The 23,286-nt window shown below is 48.9% G+C and overlaps 2 protein-coding genes across 4 annotated transcripts in view; one reads left to right on the plus strand and one right to left on the minus strand.

The window, feature by feature from the left end:
- Nucleotides 1-7,998, plus strand: part of LOC119961553 (zinc finger protein 239-like) — a 31,193-nt gene extending 23,195 nt beyond the window's left edge. Inside the window, exons 1-2 of one of the 3 annotated variants that reach the window (XR_005459674.1) lie at nt 2,766-4,220; nt 7,328-7,998. The gene's annotated coding sequence lies outside the window, so the exon portion shown is untranslated. Of the gene's footprint in view, nt 1-2,765; nt 4,221-7,327 lie in introns of those variants that run through there. The other 2 variants (XR_005459675.1, XR_005459676.1) reach the window with 2 other exon arrangements.
- A 2,813-nt stretch (nt 7,999-10,811) lies between these two features.
- Nucleotides 10,812-21,427, minus strand: LOC119961541 (E3 ubiquitin-protein ligase CCNB1IP1-like). Its single transcript, XM_038788865.1, has 3 exons — nt 21,131-21,427; nt 17,466-17,796; nt 10,812-11,026 (listed from the first exon to the last, which is right to left on the minus strand). Exons 1-3 carry the CDS (start codon nt 21,425-21,427, stop codon nt 10,812-10,814), a joined length of 843 nt encoding a protein of 280 aa, XP_038644793.1.
- Nucleotides 21,428-23,286: the final 1,859 nt, after the last annotated feature.

Consider the following 23,286-nt stretch of genomic DNA (forward strand, 5'->3'; position numbering starts at 1 on the left):
CCAGAACATCTTGGGCCTTCCTTGTACACAGTTTCCAGGTGCCTGGCATTACCTTTGTCCAAACAGTCCCTTCCTGTTCACAACACATGTCCAAAATGCGTGAGCTTCCTCAATATCACTGCCTCAAACAGGTTCCTTTGAACACCAGCTTTCTCCAGCTCCCACTCATTCATCCACTTTGCCGTCCATGACAGACAGAATACCCGTCTGAGTCCTTTCAATTCAAACACTTTTATTGGAGCCTCGTCCGGCTTCTTGATGCTGCAGCTTTCACAGCCGCACATTGTCACCGGCCACACAAGGGCTTCCAGAAGATGAATGTTCATTGTAACCCAGATGCTGCAACTGCTCCACATCTTTAAGTGAGATCACAACACCATGGCGCTTCAGTCTGGCCTGAATTTTAAAAGAAATTACAATTTAGTGTACCCCAATTCTTTTTTTTTCTAATTAAGGGGCAATTTAGCGTGGCCAATCCACCTACCCAGCACATCTTTGGGTTGTGGGGGTGAAACACACGCAGACATGGGGAGAATGTGCAAACTCCACACGGACAGTGACCAGGATCGAACCCGGGTCCTCGGCGTCGCGAGGCAGCAGTGCTAACCACTGGGCCACCGTGCAGCCCTTTGGCTTTAATTTATTTGATGGATTCTGCATCTACTACTACTGGTAGATCTAAAATAAATACATTTGTCTCTGTTCCATTGAGTCTACAGCACAGGGCCAGGCCAGTCAGATCAATTGGTCTGTGTCAGTATTTATGCTCCACATGAGCCTCCACCCACCCCTCTTCATCTCCCCCCATCAGCATCTCCTTCTATTCCTTTCTCCCTCATGTATGTATCTAGCTTTCCTTTCAATGGATTCATGCTGTTCACCTCAACCACTCGCTGTGGTAGTGAGCTCCACATCTCACCACTCGCTCGGTAAAGAGGTTTCTACTGAAATCCCTATTGGACAATTGAACATCTTCACCATTTTAAAGACTTCCATCAGGTCACCCTTCAGCCTTCTCTTCCACCCTGGGCAAAAGCTTCTGACGATCCACTCTGTCCATGCCCCTCATAATTTGGTAGACATCTAGTCAGCACGGATTTGTGAGGGGTAGGTCTTGCCTTACAAGTCTTATTGACTTCTTTGAGGAGGTGACCAAGCATGTGGATGAAGGTAAAGCAGTGGATGTAGTGTACATGGATTTTAGTAAGGCATTTGATAAGGTTCCCCATTGTAGGCTTGTGCAGAAAGTAAGGAGGCGTGCGATAGTGGGAAATTTGGCCAGTTGGATAACAAACTGGCTAACCGATAGAAGACAGAGAGTTGTGGTGGATGGCAAATATTCAGCCTGGAGCCCAGTTATCAGTGGCGTACCGCAGGGATCAGTCCTCTGCTGTTTGTGATTTTCATTAACGACTTGGATGAGGGAGTTGAAGGGTGGGTCAGTAAATTTGCAGATGATACGAAGATTGGTGGAGTTGTGGACAGTGAGGAGGGCTGTTGTCGGCTTCAAAGAGACATAGATAGAATGCAGAGCTGGGCTGAGAAGTGGCAGATGGAGTTTAACCCTGACAAGTGTGAGGTTGTCCATTTTGGAAGGACAAATATGAATGCGGAATACAGGGTTAACGGTAGGGTTCTTGGCAATGTGGAGGAGCAGAGAGATCTTGGGGTCTATGTTCATAGATCTTTGAAAGTTGCCACTCAAGTGGATAGAGCTGTGAAGAAGGCCTATGGTGTGCTAGCGTTCATTAGCAGAGGGATTGAATTTAAGAGCCGTGAGGTGATGATGCAGCTGTACAAAACCTTGGTCAGGCCACATTTGGAGTACTGTATGCAGTTCTTGTCGCCTCATTTTAGGAAGGATGTGGAAGCTTTGGAAAAGGTGCAAAGGAGATTTACCAGGATGTTGCCTGGAATGGAGAGTAGGTCATACGAGGAAAGGTTGAGGGTGTTAGGCCTTTTCTCATTAGAACGGAGAAGGATGAGGGACGACTTGATAGAGGTTATAAGATGATTAGGGGAATAGATAGAGTAGACAGTCAGAGACTTTTTCCCCGGGTGAAACACACCATTACAAGGGGACATAAATTTAAGATAAATGGTGGAAGATATAGAGGGGATGTCAGAGGTAGGTTCTTTACCCAGAGAGTAGTGGGGGCATGGAATGCACTGCCTGTGGAAGTAGTTGAATCGGAAACGTTAGGGACCTTCAAGCGGCTATTGGATAGGTACATGGATTAGGGTAGAATAATGGAGTGTAGGTTAACTTCTTAAGGGCAGCGCGGTAGCATTGTGAATAGCACAATTGTTTCACAGCTCCAGGGTCCCAAATTCGATTTCGACTTGGGTTACTGTCTGTGTGGAGTCTGCACATCCTCGCCGTGACTGCGTGGGTTTCCTCCGGGTACTCCGGTTTCCTCCCACAGTCCAAAGATGTGCAGGTTGGGTGGATTGGCCATGAAACATTGTCCAAAATTCTATGATTAATCTAGGACAAATGTTTGGCGCAACATTGTGGACCGAAGGGCCTGTTCTGTGCTGTATTTCTCTATCACTGTCTGTGTGGAGTCTGCACGTCCTCCCCGTGTGTGCGTGGGTTTCCTCCGGGTACTCCGGTTTCCTCCCACAATCCACAGATGTGCAGGTTAGGTGGATTGGCCATGATAAATTGCCCTTAGTGTCCAAAATTCTATTATTAACCTAGGACAATAGTTCGGCACAACATCGTGGGCCGAAGGGCCTGTTCTGTGCGGTATTTCTCTATCTATCTCTATCTTAGGGTAGACATCTTATAGGATCTTGGGTGTTTGCCCATAGACCCCTGAAGGCGGCAGGACAAGTGAATAGGGTAGTTAAGGCATACGGGACACCTGCCTTTATCAGTCATGGAATAGACTATAAGAGCAGGGAGGTAATGTTGGAGCTGCAGAGGATTTTGGTTCACCTGCAGCTGGAGTACTGTATTCAGTTCTGTTCACCGCACTATAGGAAGGAGGTTATTGCACGAGAGAGGGTGAAGAAGATTCACCAGGATGCTACTTGGAATGGAGCATTTTAACTGTGAAGAGAGGCTGGATAAGATCGGGTTGTTTTCTTTGGACTAGAGAGGCAGGGAGGGGACCTGAATAAAGTGCAAAGAAAAGTTCAGCACAGGAACAGGCCCTTCGACTCTCCAAGACTGTGCCGATCACGATGCTCTAACTACAAAAAAAAAACTTCTGTGCTGACTCGGTGCGTATCCCTCTGTTTCCTCCATATTCATGTCCCCATCCAGATGCCTTTTAACTGTTGCTAATGTGCCTGCTTCCACCACATCCTCTGGCAGTGCGTTCCAGGCACCCCCCCCCCCCCCCCCTTCTGCATGAAACACTTACCCCACACATCTCCCTTAAACTTTTCCCCTCTCACGTTGAAAGTGTGCCCCCTTATAATTGACACTTCCACCCTTAGAAAAAGCTGACTAACTTTAAGTCTCCTATTTTCTAATAACCGTCTTTAAGGAAAATTCAATTTTTCTATAATGTCCCCTCAATTCTCCCAGTGACAACCCTCAGTCCATCTTCCAATTCAACGAATGTCTTGAAAACCCAAATAACCTCATATTTTAATGTTTAAAATGGGAAGTGAGGCGAATGTAATGCTGAGGCCGGCAGCAATCTCTATGGGTGTTCTTGATGTTGTCAGAGTGAGTTCACCCTCTGTAAGGTATATTTGTGCAGCTGCTTCTAGCTCTGACTAAGGAGGGCGATGGGGGTGGCGGTTTAGATAACATTTATGTTAGCAACAGTACTGTGAGTGGGCAGCTATGTAACCCGCCCAAGGCTATTGCGCGCGGAACAACCTTTATCAGTGTGTGTAACTTGAGGCTCGGCAGAATGCGCCTTCTCCAGCCATAACTCAGATGGCTGTACGTGTTACAATCCTAAGTAAAAACTATCTACTTGATTGAAGCCTTACTGTGTCGACTCACTCATTGAACTGAGATTTAGCCTAACAAATTGGTGACCCCGACGTTGGGGGGGGGAGTCGAACACAACTCCGTTTAAGATCGCAGAGACAATTAAAAGCCGGCTAAAAAGAAGGTACGGAGTCAAACCTGTTAAATCAAAACTCCAAAATTGAAATTTTAAATTGTGTAATAATTGTCTCAGTGATTGAAAAAGGAGACAAAATTAGAAGACGACCATAGCCGGACGTCAAACGCCTTGGGATTGTGACACGTAAGTGTTAAGTTAAACTTAAAAGTCCTTAAGGTGTAAGATTAATGACCCAGGAAGTCTACTACCTTCGACCAAATATTAGTGATAATATTTACTTAAAGTCTTTACTTAAAAAACTGTCAGATATCAGAAGTAGAGTGAGAAGGAAATAGAATTATTACCTTCGACCAAATATTAGTGATAATATTTACTCAAAGTCTTTACTTAAAAAACTGTCAGATCTCAGAAGTAGAGTGAGAAGGAAGTAGAGGGCATGTTATTACCTTCGACCAAATATTAGTGATAATATTTACTTAAAGTCTTTACTTAAAAAACTGTCAGATATCAGAAGTAGAGTGAGAAGGAAATAGAGTCTATTACCTTCGACCAAATATTAGTGATAATATTTACTTAAAGTCTTTACTTAAAAAACTGTCAGATCTCAGAAGTAGAGTGAGAAGGAAGTAGAGTTTTAGAATTGGAAAATTGTTTTGTTGCCTTAGACTGGTTATTAAGAACAGAGATCTGTCACGTGAAGGTCGGGCATTGAAAACAAAACAATTTTGGATCTATTATCACCGATTCATAAGAGACTTGAAATATAAATGTCCGGTAACATTAGAGAAATATGTAAGTTGGAATATTTACGTGATGACATGGCCAGGATGTGAAGTAAAATGTCAGGAGAATTGCATAAAAATTTAGAAGAAAAATGGCCACTGGGGGAAAACTAATGCATTAAAATTGGGTATAAAATTGAAAGAGAAAGAAATAGTTAAAACAGCCAACGTCTTAAAAAAAAAGAACGGCACATATGGGAAAATAACCAAGTCATTAGGCTATCCGCCTTGAATCTGTATATTAATCCATGTGAGTTTAAGCTTAAGTGAGATAAGGTGCTGTCAGGGACTGCGGAGTTCCCAAATCTTATCTCCCAGAATTCTGACATAGTAAACTGCTTTGTTACTGATATTCAGGCCTTTGTGTGAATATTTTCACCCCTAACATTTAGTGTAAGTCTGGAAGGATTTGCTGAGCTGGACGCCGCTCGAGCCGGTGGACAAGGCGAGTAGTCAAACCTTTGACCGCCTAAAATTAGAATCACTTGGCAAGGCGGACAGGTGAGGTAACATCCAATAAATCTAGTATCAAGGCCAAATGAGTAAAAAAGTCAGTTTAAAACATTTTTTTGGTTTTTGAAGAGCAAAATACTCTGGTAAAAAAAAAACAATGATCAAAGATGGGTGTGATTTCTGTGGAACAGAGAAAAATGGTGAGATACACAGAAGTAAAGATAAGACAAATAAAGTTAGAAGCACAAATGATAAATTCAACCTTCACACCATTTGGAAGACAGGCTGGTTAAAAGGAATTGAGCTCTAACTCCTTGAAACAAAGCAATCAAACGGGTAAAGATAGTGTAAAGACCTCACAAAACTGCCAACAATTACGGCTAACAACTGTCCCGGAATGTCTCAAGGAGAGAAAAAAAAATCAAATTAAGTGAAGTCCAAAAGATCAGAAAGGGGCTAAAACACTCAATTGGTTTTGTTCAGGAATATCTGAGAATGACTAACCCCTCCACTCCCAGAACGAAAAAATGGGGAGGAAGATCAGTGCAAGGTTACGGTTGGAAACTTAAGAATGGATACATGTCGAGACTAACTTCAGATAATTTCAAGCCGTCCAGATAAATTCAGCAGTAATTCAACTCACTTGAAATAAAAGAAAAATAAACATCCAGTAATGTCTCTTTCCAAAAACCGGTTAAACAACGAACATTGAAAATTGAAAGAAAGGATGGGTAATGTCTAAGGTCGCATAACGGATGGAGATGGCATCATGCCAAGTTCTCCACCACTTTTGATTCTGTACAAAAATTTAACCATTTCAGCAAGCAGGTCATCTGCACAAAGAAATATACATCTCTAAGAAAAGCTAATGCCTCTAAAATTAATCAGTAGAAATTGACTTAAATGGAATGACACAGATAAAGTTTTTGAAGGAGAATGAAAAATTTTGTTCAGTATTTTAATTTTGTTCCATTTTAGAGAAAGAGAGACAGACAGAGAGTTACGTAGAGAGAGTTACGTAGAGAGAGAGAGACTGATAGAGACAGCGAAAGTTGAGAGAGCGAAAGAGAACGTCAGGGAGAGACAGAGAAGGGGAGGGGTAGTTAGATAAAGAGAAAGAGCGACAAGAGTTCCAGAGAGAGAGAGAGAGAGAGAGAGAGAGAGTTTTAGGCATCTAAACTTTGTTCTGAACTATTCACAGTCTTTGTATTCAGACTTTGACTTCAGACCTTGACTTGTTACGAGCTGTGATTATTTGAAAGCTTCAAATTGTCTACGCATTGTCTTTAAAGATTATAGTTTGAGTACAGTTAACAATTTTTTTTCTTTTCAAAGGCTATAATTTTAATCAGGGTGCAAAATCACGTATGTAAAAATAAGAAAATATTAGTTTTATGGTGTTCAGCGGAGGTTGGGATGGTTGAAGTGCATGTGACAAATATGATCAAGCCGGTGTTTCATTAGTTCAGGGTTAAAACTTCCCTGACACAAAAAATCATCAGTAGGGTGAAACTAAACTGTCCCACAACGCAGATGTTTTAATTATGAGATTGCAGAATGACTTATAAACAACAGATGGGTAAATGAAATATGTCCATGAGTTTCAATAACATATTGTGTTCCCTGAAAAACTTGACAACGGGAATTTGGCAGCACTCCAACTTTTACTCCCAGCCATTTGAGTGAAAAATTTAAAAACAAGTTTCGAGATGCGAATGGCATCATTCCAATTTATGCACCCACTATACCCCCCTTTTTGTCTCTGCAAGACAGTCAACCCTTTCAACAAGCTTTTGTGTGTAATCCAGAAGATGTCTTGACACTCCCATGCTGGTTTGCCTGCGAGTTCTGGCCTTTTAAATTCTGATAAAGTAATGAACAGTCCACACAGCTGAAGATGCATTTTAATTGGAACTTACAAATCTTAAGTTTTGAATTTTCACCCTCTTAACGACCCAGGACCCAAGACCAACCCGGAGTGGGTGCAAACATGGGAAGATAGGGAAATTGAAATGAGTCAATATATCAAAATGCTCGGTAACATGGTCACTTTAGTTTCGCAACAGGTGAACAACGCGGCCGGTGACGGAGAAGAAGGACAGGAGAGTCCGATAAAAGAAGGGGACCTGGTGTGTATCAGAAAACCCGGAAAAATCCCGTGGGCTGAGGGCATTCGCCAACCGGGAGGAACTACCTCCTAGAAGAATACTTAGAAGCTGAAATGTGAAACTGGGGGGGGGAAGGGAACGAAAGAAAAACGCGCGGGTTATAAGGGGCAAGGCAAAAATTGTATGTAATGTACACCGCCCCTGGGAAGGACTTGAGACTCCGGCGGGTCGAGCCAAGAGGATTGGGGGGTCCTCACCTACCAGAGACCTCAGGACCCAACCAGGCGGTATAGAACGCTTGGCAAAAAGGGTTTTTTATTTTCTTTTTGCGCGCGTTTCAAAACATAGGGGGCGCGGGAAGTAATTGTTGTCCTCATAAGAGGACAAAGGAGGGATTGTAAGGTATATTTGTGCAGCTGCTTCTAGCTCTGACTAAGGAGGGCGATGGGGGTGGCGGTTTAGATAACATTTAGGTTAGCAACAGTACTGTGAGTGGGCAGCTATGTAACCCGCCCAAGGCCATTGCGCGCGGAACAACCTTTATCAGTGTGTGTAACTTGAGGCTCGGCAGAATGCGCCTTCTCCAGCCATAACTCAGATGGCTGTACGTGTTACAATCCTAAGTAAAAACTATCTACTTGATTGAAGCCTTACTGTGTCGACTCACTCATTGAACTGAGATTTAGCCTAACAAGTGGCACACCCCTGTCAGCATCATCGGGGCCGAGGTGGAGATGGTTAGCAGTTTCAGATTCCTAGGAGTGCACATCTCCAAAAATCTGTCCTGGTTCACCCAAGTTGACGCTATCACCAAGAAAGCACAACAGCGCCTCTACTTCCTCAGGAAACTAAGGAAATTCGGCATGTCCACATTAACCCTTACCAACTTTTACAGATGCACTATAGAAAGCATCCTATCGGGCTGCATCACAGCCTGGTATGGCAACTGCTCGGCCCAGAACCGCAAGAAACTTCAGTGAGTCATGAACACCGCCCAGTCCATCACACGAACCTGCCTCCCATCCATTGACTCCATCTACACCTCCCGCTGCCTGAGGAAAGCGGGCAGCCTAATCAAAGATCCCTCCCACCCGGCTTACTCACTCTTCCAAATTCTTCCATCGGGCAGGAGATACAGAAGTCTGAGAACACGCACGAACACTCAAAAACAGCTTCTTCCCCGCTGTTACGAGACTCCTAAACGATCCTCTTATTGACTGACCTCATTAACACTACACCCTGTATGCTTTACCCGATGCAGGTGCTTGTGTAGTTACATTGTGTACCTTGTGTTGCCCTATTATGTATTTTCTTTTATTCCCTTTTTTTTCCATGTACTGAATGATCTGTTGAGCTGCTCGCAGAAAAATACTTTTCACTGTACCTCGGTACACGTGACAATAAACAAATGCAATCCAATCCAATTTATGTGCTGCTGTATCCTCTGACAATCCTCTTCACTATCCGCAACTCCATCAATTTCTGTGTCGTCTGCAAACTTACTAATCAGACCAGCTACATTTTTGTCCAAATCATTTATATACACGACGAACAACAAAGGTCCTAGAACTGATCCCCCTGTGGAACGCCGCTAGTCACAGCCTTCCATTCAGAAAAGCACCCTTTCGCTGCGACACTGTGTCTTCCGTGCCGGAGACTAATGGGTTGTTGCAGATCGAGCTGAGTGCACGGGTGAAGATATTCGAGGGGTTAGAACAGGGGTGGGCAAACTTTTCCGTGCAAGGGCCACATTCAGAAATTCACAATTCACAAAGGGCCGCATAGTATATTAAGTAAAATAATTACTTCACCCGGTTATGATTCTGGGCGCCTCATATAGAACATAGAACAGTACAGCACAGAACAGGCCCTTCGGCCCTCGACGTTGTGCCGAGCAATGATCACCCTACTCAAGTCAACGTATCCACCCTATACCAGTAAGTAACCCAACAGCCCCCCCCCCATTAACCTTAAAAAAAAATTTAAAAAAAAAAAAAAAAAAATTTTTTTTTTTTAAAGTTTTTTTTTAATGACTTGGTGGGCCGCAGAAATACCTTTGGCGGGCCGCATGCGGCCCGCGGGCCTTAGTTTGCCCACCCCTGGGTTAGAACATAGAACATAGAGAAATACAGCACAGAACAGGCCCTTGGGCCCACAATGTTATGTCGCTTTTTTTGTCCTAGGTTAATCGTAGATTATCATAGAATTTTGGACACTAAGGGCAATTTATCACGGCCAATCCACCCAACCTGCACATCTTTGGATCGTGGGAGGAAACGGGAGTACCCGGAGGAAACCCACGCACACATGTGGGGGATGTGCAGACTCCACACAGACAGTGACCCAAGCCGGAATCGAACCTGGGACCCTGGAGCTGTGAAGCAATTGTGATATCCACAATGCTACCGTGCTGCCCTTAAGAACAAATTAATCTACTCCATAATTCTACACTAATCCATGTACCTATCCAATGGCCGCTTGAAGGTCCCTAATGTTTCCGACTCAACTACTTCCACAGGCAGTGCATTCCATGCCCCCACTGCTCTCTGGGTAAAGAACCTACCTCTGACATCCTCCCTATATCTTCCACCATTCACCATAAATTTATGTCCCCTTGTAATGGTTTGTTCCACCCGGGGAAAAAGTCTCTGACTGTCTACTCTATCTATTCCCCTGATCATCTTATAAACCTCTATCAAGTCGCCCCTCATCCTTCTCCGTTCGAATGAGAAAAGGCCTAGCACCCTCAACCTTTCCTCGTAAGACCTACTCTCCATTCCAGGCAACATCCTGGTACGTCTCCTTTGCACCTTTTCCAAAGCTTCCACATCCTTCCTCAAAAGGATTAGGTTGATTGTTGTGCTGAGCTGAGGTGTGCTGCCGTACGAGGCACTCGGGAGCAGATTCAGTAAGTAGTTTCAAAAAGCACATGACGAGAAAACGGCAGGTCCCTGGGGGCGGCCAAAAGGAGGGGCCTGGTATGAATAGGGGTCGCACTTCCTCTGTGGATGAGCTGAATGGCCTCATTCCGAGCCTTCTGATGCTGTGCCTCCTTGGGCAGGTTCTGGAGATGGTTTGAGGGCAGACGGTGTTTGCAGACATGGAGGTAAAATGACGAGAAGACCAGAATTCACTTGGAAGAGAGAAACTTTTATTCATTGAACCCTTAAAAGAACAAAGCAACATGGTGAAAGGCCGTCAGCCTGAGGGATGATTCTCAGCTCTGACAGATTCTTACTGAGGATGGGGGAGACAGGCCAAGGGGAGCTGGCTGCTACCAACAGGTTATGGCCCGTCAGCAAAAGGCGACTGACCAACCGGCACAAAACGGTTGCCGACAGCCGCACTGGTTAGATTCCGTTGTGTCCGAAGTGAGACTGGATGTCACTCTGGTTCACACCGTCCACCGCTCGGCCCCGCGCTCTGCCCCATCACATCTTCATCTTGAAGGAGCTGGAGGGCCCTGGATTGGGGCCCTGAGGCTGGTGATGATGTGGAGCCTGGTCTTCACCTGGATAGAAGCCGAAAAAGCCCCATGGGCCATCGGGTGCCGGTGAGCCAAAGAAGGACGGCCGAAGGTGGAATTCACCCTCGGAGGACTCCTTCCTCAGGGGATTCTCCATCGGAACGAACTGGGAGGTCTTGCCTGTTGGTGAGAAACAAACGTGTGACCAGCTTTTTCATCAATGCCGCGGGGAGGCTAATCCCTCTATCCGCACCCAATCTCACCCCTCTGTGCGTGGAGTCTAAACCAGTCCCCACACCCAGTCTAATCCCCTCTCCACACCCAGTCTAATCCCCTCTCCACACCCAGTCTAATCCCCTCTCCATACCCAGGCTAAACCCCTCTCCACACCCAGTCTACTCCCCTCTCCACACCCAGTCTAATCCCCTCTCCACACCCAGTCTAATCCCCTCTCCACACCATCTAATCCCCTCTCCACACCCAGTCTAATCCCCTCTCCACACCCAGTCTAAACCAGTCCCCACACCCAGTCTAATCCCCTCTCCACACCCAGTCTAATCCCCTCCACACCCAGTCTAATCCCCTCTCCGCACCCAGTCTAATCCCCTCTCCACACCCAGTCTAATCCCCTCTCCACATCCAGTCTAATCCCCTCTCCACACCCAGTCTAATCCCCTCCACACCCAGTCTAATCCCCTCTCCACACCCAGTCTATTCCCCTCCACACCCAGGCTAATCCCCTCTCCACACCCAGTCTAATCCCCTCTCCACACCATCTAATCCCCTCTCCACACCCAGTCTAATCCCCTCTCCACACCCAGTCTAAACCAGTCCCCACACCCAGTCTAATCCCCTCTCCACACCCAGTCTAATCCCCTCTCCACACCCAGTCTAATCCCCCCTCCACACCCAGTCTATTCCCCTCTCCACACCCAGTCTATTCCCCTCTCCACACCCAGTCTAATCCCCTCTCCACACCCAGGCTAATCCCCTCTCCACACCCAGTCTAATCCTCTCTCCACACCCAGTCTATTCCCCTCTCCACACCCAGTCTAATCCCCTCTCCACACCCAGTCTAATCCCCTCTCCACACCCAGTCTAATCCCCTCTCCACACCCAGTCTAATCCCCTCTCCACACCCAGTCTATTCCCCTCTCCACACCCAGTCTAATCCCCTCTCCACACCCAGTCTAATCCCCTCTCCACACCCAGTCTAATCCCCTCTCCACACCCAGTCTAATCCCATCTACACACCCAGTCTAATCCTCTCTCCACGCCCAGGCTAATCCCTCTCCACACCCAGGCTTAGACCCCCTCCACACCCAGGCTAATCCCCTCTCCACACCCAGTCTGATCCCCTCTCCACAGCCAGTCTAGTCCGTATCCCACTCCCCCCCGCACCGTTACGTGAATTGGCCATGTTAAATTGGCGCTTAGTGACCAAGATGTGCAGGATAGGTAGATTGGCCGTGCTAAATTGCCCCTTCCGTGTCCAAAGATGTCCAGGTTAGATGGATTGGCCGTGTTAAATTGCCCCTTAGTATCCAAAGATGTCCAGGTTAGGGGGATTGACTGCGCTGAATTGCGCTTTCTGGTTAGGGGGATTGGCCATGCTAAATTGTCCCTTAGTGTCCAAAGATGTGCAGTTTAGGGGGATTGGCGAGGCTAAATTGTCCCTTAGTGTCCAAAGATGTGCAGGTTAGGTGGATTGACCATGCTAAATTGTCCCTGAGTGTCCAAAGATATGCAGGTTAGGTGGATTGGCCGTGCTAAATTGTCCCTTTGTGTCCAAAGATGTGCAGGTTAGGGGGATTGGCCAGGCTAAATTGTCCCTTAGTGTCCAAAGATGTGCAGGTTAGGTGGATTGACCATGCTAAATTGTCCCTGAGTGTCCAAAGATGTGCAGGTTAGGTGGATTGGCCGTGCTAAATTGTCCCTTAGTCTCCAAAGATGTGTAGGTTAGGTAGATTGGCCATGATAAATTGTCCCTTTGTGTCCAAAGATGTGCAGGTTAGGTGGATTGGCCATGCTAAATTGTCCCTTTGTGTCCAAAGATGTGCAGGATAGGTGAATTGGCCCTGCTAAATTGCCTCTTAGTCTCCAAAGATGTGTAGGTTAGGTAGATTGGCCGTGCTAAATTGTCCCTCGGTGTCAAAGAGGTGCAGGTTAGATAGATTGGCCGTGCGATATTGTCCCTTAGTCTCCAAAGATGTGTAGGTTAGGTAGATTGGCCGTGCTAAATTGTCCCTCCGTGTCAAAGAGGTGCAGGTTAGGTAGATTGGCCGTGCTAAATCATCCTTTAGTGTCCAAAGATGTGCACGTTAGGTGGATTGGCCGTGCTAAATTGTCCCTTAGTGTCAAAGCTGTGCAGGTTAGGTGGATTGGCCATGTTAAATTGTCCCTTAGTGTCCAAAGATGTGCAGGTTAGGTGGATAGGCCATGCTAAATTGCCCCTTAGTCTCCAAAGGTGTGTAGGTTAGGTGGATTGGCCGTGCTAAAGTGCCCCTTAGTCTCCACAGCTGTGCAGGTTAGGTGGATTGGCCGTGTTAAATTGTCCCTTAGTGTCCAAAGATGTGCAGGTTAGGTGGATTGGCCGTGCTAAATTGCCCCTTAGTCTCCAAAGGTGTGTAGGTTAGGTGGATTGGCCGTGCTAAATTGTCCCTTAGTCTCCAAAGGTGTGTAGGTTAGGTGGATTGGCCGTGCTAAATTGTCCCTTAGTCTCCAAAGGTGTGTAGGTTAGGTGGATTGGCCATGCAAAATTGTCCCTTAGTGTCCAAAGATGCGCAGGATAAGTGGATTGGCCGTTCTAAATTGTCCCTTAGTGGCTAAAGATGTACAGGGTTGTGTGGATTGGCCGTGTTAAATTGTCCATTAGTGTCCAAAGATGTACAGGTTAGGGGGATTGGCCGTGCTAAATTGTCACTTCTTAGTGTTCAAAGATGTGCAGTTTGGGTGGATTGGCGCTGCTAAATTGTCCCTTAGTGTCCAACAATGTGCAGTTTAGGTGGACAGGCCATGCTAAATTGTCCCTTAGTGTCTAACGATGTGCAGGTTAAGTGGATTGGCCGGGCTAAATTGTCCCTTCGTGTCCAAAGATGTGCAGGTTAGGTGGAATGGCCGTGCTATATTGCCCCTTTGTGTCCAAAGATGTGCAGGTTAAGTGGATTGGCCAGGCTAAATTGTCCCTTCGTGTCCAAAGATGTGCAGGTTAGGTGGATTGGAAGGCTAAATTGTCCCTTAGTGACCAAAGATATGCAGGTTAGGGGGATTGACCGTGCGAAATTGCCCCTTAGTATTCAAAGATGTGTAGGTTAAGTGGATTGGCCATGTGAAATTGTCCCTTAGTCTCCAAAGATATGCAGGATAGGTGGATTGGCCGTGCAAAGTTGTCCCTTAGTGTTCAAAGATGAGCAGGTTAGGTGGATTGGCCGTGTTAAATTGTCCCTTAGTGTCCAAAGATGTGCAGGTTAGGTGGATTGGCCGTGCTAAATTGCCCCTTAGTCTCCAAAGGTGTGTAGGTTAGGTGGATTGGCCGTGCTAAATTGTCCCTTAGTCTCCAAAGGTGTGTAGGTTAGGTGGATTGGCCGTGCTAAATTGTCCCTTAGTCTCCAAAGGTGTGTAGGTTAGGTGGATTGGCCATGTGAAATTGTCCCTTAGTGTCCAAAGATGCGCAGGATAAGTGGATTGGCCGTTCTAAATTGTCCCTTAGTGGCTAAAGATGTACAGGGTTGGGTGGCTTGGCCGTGTTAAATTGTCCATTAGTGTCCAAAGATGTACAGGTTAGGGGGATTGGCCGTGCTAAATTGTCACTTCTTAGTGTTCAAAGATGTGCAGTTTGGGTGGATTGGCGCTGCTAAATTGTCCCTTAGTGTCCAACAATGTGCAGTTTAGGTGGACAGGCCATGCTAAATTGTCCCTTAGTGTCTAACGATGTGCAGGTTAAGTGGATTGGCCGGGCTAAATTGTCCCTTCGTGTCCAAAGATGTGCAGGTTAGGTGGAATGGCCGTGCTATATTGCCCCTTTGTGTCCAAAGATGTGCAGGTTAAGTGGATTGGCCGGGATAAATTGTCCCTTCGTGTCCAAAGATGTGCAGGTTAGGTGGATTGGAAGGCTAAATTGTCCCTTAGTGACCAAAGATATGCAGGTTAGGGGGATTGACCGTGCGAAATTGCCCCTTAGTATTCAAAGATGTGTAGGTTAAGTGGATTGGCCATGTGAAATTGTCCCATAGTCTCCAAAGATATGCAGGATAGGTGGATTGGCCGTGCAAAGTTGTCCCTTAGTGTTCAAAGATGAGTAGGTTGGGTGGATTGGCCGTGTTAAATTGTCCTTCAGTGTTCAAAGATGTACAGGTTAGGTGGATTGGCCGTGCTAAATTGTCCCTTAGTGTTCAAAGATGTGTAGGTTAAGTGGATTGGCCATGTGAAATTGTCCCTTAGTCTCCAAAAATGTGCAGGATAGGTGGATTGGATTGGCCGTGCTAAATTGTCCCTTAGTGTTCAAAGATGTGTAGGTTGAGTAGATTCGCCATTTTAAATTGTCCCTTGGTGTCCAAAGATGTACAGGTTAGGTGGATTGGCCATGCTAAATTGTCCCTTTGTGTCCAAAGATGTCCAGATTAGGGGGATTGGCCGTGCTAAATTGTCCCTTAGTGTCCAAAGATGTGCAGATTAGGTGGCTTGGCCATGCTAAATTGTCCCTTTGTGTCCAAAGGTGTGCAGGTTAGGTGGATTGGCCGTGCTAAATTGCCCCTTAGTCTCCAAAGGTGTGTAGGTTAGGTGGATTGGCCGTGCTAAATTGTCCCTTAGTCTCCAAAGGTGTGTAGGTTAGGTGGATTGGCCGTGCTAAATTGTCCCTTAGTCTCCAAAGGTGTGTAGGTTAGGTGGATTGGCCATGCGAAATTGTCCCTTAGTGTCCAAAGATGCGCAGGATAAGTGGATTGGCCGTTCTAAATTGTCCCTTAGTGGCTAAAGATGTACAGGGTTGGGTGGATTGGCCGTGTTAAATTGTCCATTAGTGTCCAAAGATGTACAGGTTAGGGGGATTGGCCGTGCTAAATTGTCACTTCTTAGTGTTCAAAGATGTGCAGTTTGGGTGGATTGGCGCTGCTAAATTGTCCCTTAGTGTCCAACAATGTGCAGTTTAGGTGGACAGGCCATGCTAAATTGTCCCTTAGTGTCTAACGATGTGCAGGTTAAGTGGATTGGCCGGGCTAAATTGTCCCTTCGTGTCCAAAGATGTGCAGGTTAGGTGGAATGGCCGTGCTATATTGCCCCTTTGTGTCCAAAGATGTGCAGGTTAAGTGGATTGGCCGGGCTAAATTGTCCCTTCGTGTCCAAAGATGTGCAGGTTAGGTGGATTGGAAGGCTAAATTGTCCCTTAGTGACCAAAGATATGCAGGTTAGGGGGATTGACCGTGTGAAATTGCCCCTTAGTATTCAAAGATGTGTAGGTTAAGTGGATTGGCCATGTGAAATTGTCCCTTAGTCTCCAAAGATATGCAGGATAGGTGGATTGGCCGTGCAAAGTTGTCCCTTAGTGTTCAAAGATGAGTAGGTTGGGTGGATTGGCCGTGTTAAATTGTCCCTCAGTGTTCAAAGACGTACAGGTTAGGTGGATTGGCCGTGTTAAATTGTCCCTTAGTGTTCAAAGATGTGTAGGTTAAGTGGATTGGCCATGTGAAATTGTCCCTTAGTCTCCAAAGATGTGCAGGATAGGTGGATTGGATTGGCCGTGCTAAATTGTCCCTTAGTGTTCAAAGATGTGTAGGTTGAGTAGATTCTCCATTTTAAATTGTCCCTTAGTGTCCAAAGATGTACAGGTTAGGTGGATTGGCCATGCTAAATTGTCCCTTTGTGTCCAAAGATGTCCAGATTAGGGGGATTGGCCGTGCTAAATTGTCCCTTAGTGTCCAAAGATGTGCAGGTTAGGTGGCTTGGCCATGCTAAATTGTCCCTTTGTGTCCAAAGATGTGCAGGTTAGGTGGAATGACGTGCTAAATTGTCCCTTAGTGTCCAAAGATGTGCAGGTTAGGTGGATTGGCCTTGCTAAATTGTCCCTTTCTGTCCAAAAATGTGCAGGTTAGGTGGAATGGCGTGCTAAATTGTCCCTTAGTGTCCAAAGATGTGCAGGTTAGGTGGATTGGCCATGCTAAATTGTCTCTTAGTGTCCAAAGATGTGCAGGTTAGGTGGATTAGCCGTGCTAAATTGCCTCTTAGTGTTCAGAGGTATACAGGTTTGGTGGATTGGCCGTGCTAAATTGTCTCTTAGTGTCCAATGATGTGCAGGTTAGGTGGGGTTACGGGGATAGGGTTGGGGTGTGGACTTGGGTAAAATGCTTTTTTCGAGGGTCGTTGCAGACTCAATGGGCCGAACGGCCTCCCACAGCACTGTTGCGGTTCTACGGTTCTCAGGTAATGGGGAGGAACACTGACATCTCCAGTGGGCGAAAGCAGAGATGATAGAAAAAAGTCTTCTCCAGGACATGGACGTGACGGCCGGTGGGATTTCGGGCTGGAACTCGAAAGCACTCGAGGTCACGTTGACTAAATGGCGCGGGCAACTGAACGCGGGTTGCCAAGGAGGGTTTTCCGTGGGACGTGACTGCGGCGCTCGTACCTAAAGGCATGCCGTACAGGGCTCCGGCGGGGCCCACTGCCGCCGGGGCATCGCCCCCGCCCACCATGGCCATGCTGCGCAGGCGCAGGCTGTCGTAGAGGCCTTGCAGCTTCTGGTACTGCCGGTTCCTGTCCATCAGCTTCTTCGACACCTCGCTGTACTTCTCCTTGTACTCCTCCAGCATCTTCTTGAGCGAGGACACCTCACTGCGACTGTTGCTCACCTCCATGTCCTTGCCTTGCAGCTGCTGAGTGTAGAGTTTGTCCATCTGCTTCAGCCGGCCCTCCGCTTTGCTGTAGGCGGACTCCTGGTACATCCGCTCCTGGTGGATCTGAAAGAACCGCAGGTTAAAATTCGCCCCAGCCAAACGGAGACTGGATTCCATGGAATCGGTGGGGGGAGAGTGGAAGCAGCACTAACTGACCCGTCTGGACTGAAATCATCGAATTAGACCGGACTGCCACCACCAAACAGGCCATTCAGCCCAACTCCTGCTACCCCCTTCTCCATCTCACCCCAACACCACATTCTTCTCTTCCTCACTCTCTCGTGTTTATCCACCTTCCCCATACCAGTCCCCTCAAACCATTCCCCAAGAATCGGGACAACTAAATAACTTCTTGTTAAAGTCGTCCATGGGCCTAATGGCCTCCTTCTGCACTGTCTGTTCTGTGTGTGGTCTATATGTGGGAGGGTGGGGTGAGCGATCCCTGAACATAGAACATACAGTGCAGAAGGAGTCGGCACTGACCCACTTATACCCTCACATCCACCCTATCCCCGTAACCTAATAACCCCCTTCCCCCTAACCTTTTTTGGATACTGAGGGACAATTTAGCAAGTCCAATCCACCTAACCTGCACGTCTTTGGACTGTGTGAGGAAACCGTAGCACCTGGAGGAAACCCACGCAGACACGGGGGAGAACGTGCAGACTCCGCACAGACAGCGTCCCAGCGGGGAATCGAACCCGGAACCCTGGCGCGGTGAAGCCACAGTGTTGCGTTCAGGTCTGGTCACCCTATGACAGGAAGGATATTGTTAGACGAGAAAGAGTGTGGAAGAGATTTACGAGGATGCGACCAGGACTTGATGGTCTGAGTGATAAGGAGAGGGTGGATGGGCTGGGACTTTTTTCCTGGAGCGTAGGAGGCTTCGGGGCGATCTTATAGAGGTCTATAAAATAACGAGGAGCATCGATCGATAAGGTAGATAGTTGACACCTTTGCAATGAGGAAATAATACAAATGGTTGTAGATAGGTTAGGTGATTGGGCCAATGTGGTAGACGGAGTTTCACGTGGATGAGTATGAGGTTATCCATTTTGGACAGAAAGATGGAAAGGCAATTTATTATCAATGCAGAGACACTTCAAAGTGTTTCGTTGGAGAGGGATCTGGGTGTACTCGTGCATCAATCGCAGGAAATTAGCACGTCGGTACAGCAGGGAATATGGAAGGCAAGTGGGATTCTAGCCTTTGTAATGTCATGTGAGAGTACCTTTAAGAAATGGGTGTTGATTAATGGGTGTGTATACAAATATCTGTAGTGAGAGTACCTTTAAGAAATGGGTGTTTATAAATGGGTGTATATATAAATATCTGTAGTGACTACCTTTAAAAAATGGGTGTTTTAAGGGCAGCACGGTGGCCTAGTGGTTAGCACAACCGCTTCACGGCACTGAGGTCCCAGGTTCGATCCTGGCTCTGGGTCACTGTCCGTGTGGAGTTTGCACGTTCTCCCCGTGTCTGCGTGGGTTTCGCCCCCACAACCCAAAAATGTGCAGAGTAGGTGGATTGGCCACGCTAAATTGCCCCTTAATAGAAAAAATAATTGGGTAATCTAAATTTTTTTTTAAAAATGGGTGTTTATAAATGGGTGTGTTTATAAATATCTGTAGTGAGAGTACCTTTAAGAAATGGGTTTTTACTACTGCAGTGATGTCAGAGAGTGGGTGGAGCTGGGCTGTCTGTCAGCTTTTTACTTTCATTTTAGGTTGTTTGCTGCAGGGTGTGTTGTAGTTTCCCTTTCAGAGCTAGATAGCTGCAGTCGCAGACAGAAGGTGTATGAATCTCTCTCTGTAATCTAAAGGCTGTAAATCAATCCTGGTGATTTAAAACTAATAACAGTAGTGACTTTAACCTGGTGTGCTTCTGGTAAAAGGTGTTTTAAGTCTTATGGATGTTAAATGGAAAGCTTAATGGATTATTTAGTGTTGTATTCTTTGGGGGTTGTATTTGAATTAATGGTTGCTAAGATGTTCACTGTATGTTTTAAAAAGGTGAGTTCATAGAATAAACATTGTTTTGCTTTAAAAAATACTTTTCCATTTCTGCTGTACCTCACCTGTGGAGTGGGCTGTGTGCTCCTCATACCACAATCTAGTAAAAGTTGTGGGTCAGGTGAACTCCATGATACACTTTGGGGTTCTCTAAACCCTGGCCCATAACAATAGCTTGAGGGATAGAGTATAAAAGTCGGGGGTTGTTGCTACAACTGTACAGGGCATTGGGGAGACCGCATCTGGAGTACAGTTTTGATCCCCTTATTTGAGGAGGGATGTAGTTGTGTGAGAGGCAGTACAGAGGAGGTTCACTAGATTGATTGCAGAGATGAGGGGTTTATCTTATGAGCAGTTTAGGCTGAGACTGTCTCAAGTTCAGAAGAAGCAGAGGAGATCTAATTGACATGTGTAAGATGATAAAAGGTTTTGACAAAGTAGACGTGGACTAGATTCCTCCTCTGGGTTGTCGTTTATTCTCCTACACCGGAGAGAGTATGAACCTCGGCCTGTCGTGAATCTGCCCTATATCCGTTCCTCACCCCACCTCCCCCACCAACAATACCACAACTCAGGGAGGGGGTGCCCATGACCGAGCCCAGTGCTTTAGGTGGCACAGGGGCAAAACCGTGTGCCGCTGTCTACCGTTGATCCATCCCCTTTGTCATCCAGTTCCCCCCTGCGGTAACACAAACAGAATCGAATCGCGCTCTCCCCGTTATTGGGTGATCGGGGGCGGGAGCGGAGGGGCTTGGGGAGGAAGGGGTTCAGTAGCCTGGGAGGGGGGCACGAGGGGAGTTGTTGGGTGGGGCGGGAGGTATTGACTCCCAAGGACGGGGAGACGTCAGCACCCTGCGACGGGCAGATGGGGGAGGGGTCCCTGGGGTGTTGGGTGTGGTGCACCCTGGGGTGCTGGGTGGGAGGGGCACCCCGGGGTGCTGATGGGGTGGGGCACCCCGGGGTGCTGACCTGTTAGCCCCAGAAGGCCAGTGCCCGGTTGGCGATCTCCAGCACGGTGTGTGGCCGGAGGCCGGACAGCACCCCGGGGTGCTGGATGGGGGGCACCCCGGGGTGCTGGGTGGGTGGGGCACCCCGGGGTGCTGACCTGGTAGCCCCAGAAGGCCAGTGCCCGGCCAGCGATCTCCAGCATGGTGTGTGGCCGGAGGAAGGACAGCACCCCAGGGTGCTGGGTGGGTGGGGCGGCACCCCGGGTGCTGGGTGTGGCCACTCCGGGGTGCTGACCTGGTAGCCCCAGAAGGCCAGTGCCCGGCCGGCGATCTCCAGCACGGTGTGTGGCCAGAGGCCGGACAGCACCCCGGGGTGCTGGATGGGTGCTGGGCACCCCAGGGTACTGGGTGGGGTACCCCGGGGTGCTGGGTGCTGACCTGGTAGCCCCAGAAGGCCAGTGCCCGGCCGGCGATCTCCAGCACGGTGTGTGGCCGGAGGCCGGACAGCACCATGCCTTTGTAGTCCTCGGGCGGGTTGAGGTCGGTTCGGACAATGTCCCGTTTGCCGGACAGGGCGGTGCCACAGGCCGGGCACAGAGCCGGGGAGCGGCTGAACTGCCCGCTGCCGTGCTGGTCACAGAACACGTGCGAACAGGCGGTGACCCAGGCGAAGCCGGACAGGCGGCAGCGGCAGCCGGGCAGGTTACAGAGGAGGGAGTCCTCACACAGCGCCATGGAGGGAACCAGGCCCCGCCCCCTGCCCTGCGCACTGAGCCCAGCCCCGCCCCCCGGGCAGGTCACAGAGGAGAGAGTCCTCACACAGCGCCATGGCGGGAACCAGGCCCCGCCCCCTGCCCTGCGCACTGAGCCCAGCCCCGCCCCCCGGCAGCCGGGCAGGTCACAGAGGGAGTCCTCACACAGCACCATGGCGGGAACCAGGCCCCGCCCCCGTCTCCTGGGTCTGGCTCCGCAACCGGCCCCCCCGCACTGAGCCCGGCTCCGCAACCGGCCCTCCGCACTGAGCCCAGCCCCGCCCCCCGGCAGCCGGGCAGGTTACGGAGGAGCGAGTCCTCACACAGCGCCATGGCGGGAACCAGGCCCCGCCCACTGAGCCCGGCCCCGCCCCCAGGCAGCCGGGCAGGTTACTGAGGAGGGAGTCCTCACACAGCGCCATGGCGGGAACCAGACCCGCCCCCGCCCCGCCTCCTGGGGCTGGCCCCGCCCCTGAGCCCGGCCCCGCCCCCAGTCCCGCCCCCCGGCAGCGGGGCAGGCTGAAGAGAAGGGAGTCCTCTCACAGCGCCATGGCGTGTGCAGGCCCCGCCCCCTGGGGCTGGCGCCGCCCACTGAGCCCGCCCCAGCCCCGCCCATTGAGCCCACGCCCGCCGACTGGGGCTGGCCCCGGCCCCGCCTCCTGCCCCGCCCCTAATACCCCAGCCCCGCCCCCTGTATCCCCAGCCCCGCCCCTTGTACCCTCAGCCCCGCCTCCTGTAGCCCAGCCACCCTGGCCCCACTCCCCAGCCACCATGGCCCCACTCCCCAGCCCCGCCCCTTGTACCCTCAGCCCCGCCTCCTATAGCCCAGCCACCCTGGCCCCACTCCCCGGTCCCGCCCCTTCTACCCCCAGGCCCCTGTACCCCAGCCCCGCCCCCTATAACCCAAGCCAGGAATCGAGCCTTGTGGCTGAGGTAGCAGTGTTAACCCATTGTATGTGGGAAATTCCCCAGGCCTGTCCTGTACTCAAGAAACAGGACAATTATCTCTCCCCCCCCCCCCCCCTCCATTAGCCTAACCTTCATTATCAGCAAAGTGATGAAAGAGGTCATCAACAGCGCTCTCAAGCAGCCATAGGGACTGGTTTAGCACAGTGGGCTAAACAGCTGGCTTGTAATGCAGAACAATGCCAGCGGCGTGGGTTCAATTCCCGTACCGGCCTCCCCGAACAGGCACCGGAATGTGGCGACTCGGGGCTTTTCACAGTAACTTCATTGAAGCTTACTCGTGACAATAAGCGATTATTACAAAGAACAAAGAAAAGTACAGCACAGGAACAGGCCCTTCGGCCCGACCATGCTGCGCATCTAAACTACAATCTTCTACACTTCCTGGGTCTGTATCCCTCTATTCCCATCCTATTCATTTATTTGTCAAGATGCCCCTTAAACGTCACTATCATCCCTGCTTCCACCACCTCCTCCGGCAGCGAGTTCCAGGCACCCACTACCCTCTGTGTAAAAAACATGCCTCGTACATCTCCTCTAAACCTTGCCCCTCACATCTTAAACCTCTGCCCCCTTGTAATTGACCCCTCTACTCTTGGGGAAAAGCCTCTGACTATCCACTCTGTCTATCCCCCCCCCCAACATTCCCAATGTTTTGTCCCCCCAAACTCTCAAGTGCCCTCAACGATGTCTGTTCCTATATCCACTGCCCCCCTCCCTACCAGCACAGTGGGCGGACCTACACCACGTGGGACAGCAGCGTTTCAAGATGGCGGTCCACCGCCACCTTCTCGACGGCAACTAGGCAACCGGTTGGGCACCGAAGCACGTTTCCGTGGCTATTAATCCCCGGAGCCGGTCGCGAGTCTGTCGCCG

This window comes from Scyliorhinus canicula, unplaced genomic scaffold (assembly GCF_902713615.1).
Source record: "Scyliorhinus canicula unplaced genomic scaffold, sScyCan1.1, whole genome shotgun sequence".
Taxonomy (NCBI): domain Eukaryota; kingdom Metazoa; phylum Chordata; class Chondrichthyes; order Carcharhiniformes; family Scyliorhinidae; genus Scyliorhinus; species Scyliorhinus canicula.

Bases quoted from the DNA above. Each gene is read 5' to 3' on its own strand.
- LOC119961541 (XM_038788865.1), bottom strand. From the start codon at position 21,427: ATGGCGCTGTGTGAGGACTCCCTCCTCTGTAACCTGCCCGGCTGCCGC. The intron at 17,797-21,130 runs GTCAGCACCCAG...CGGTTCTTTCAG, and splicing joins TGGCCTTCTGGGGCTACCAG to ATCCACCAGGAGCGGATGTA. The intron at 11,027-17,465 runs GTACGAGCGCCG...TCTCACCAACAG, and splicing joins CCTGTACGGCATGCCTTTAG to GCAAGACCTCCCAGTTCGTT.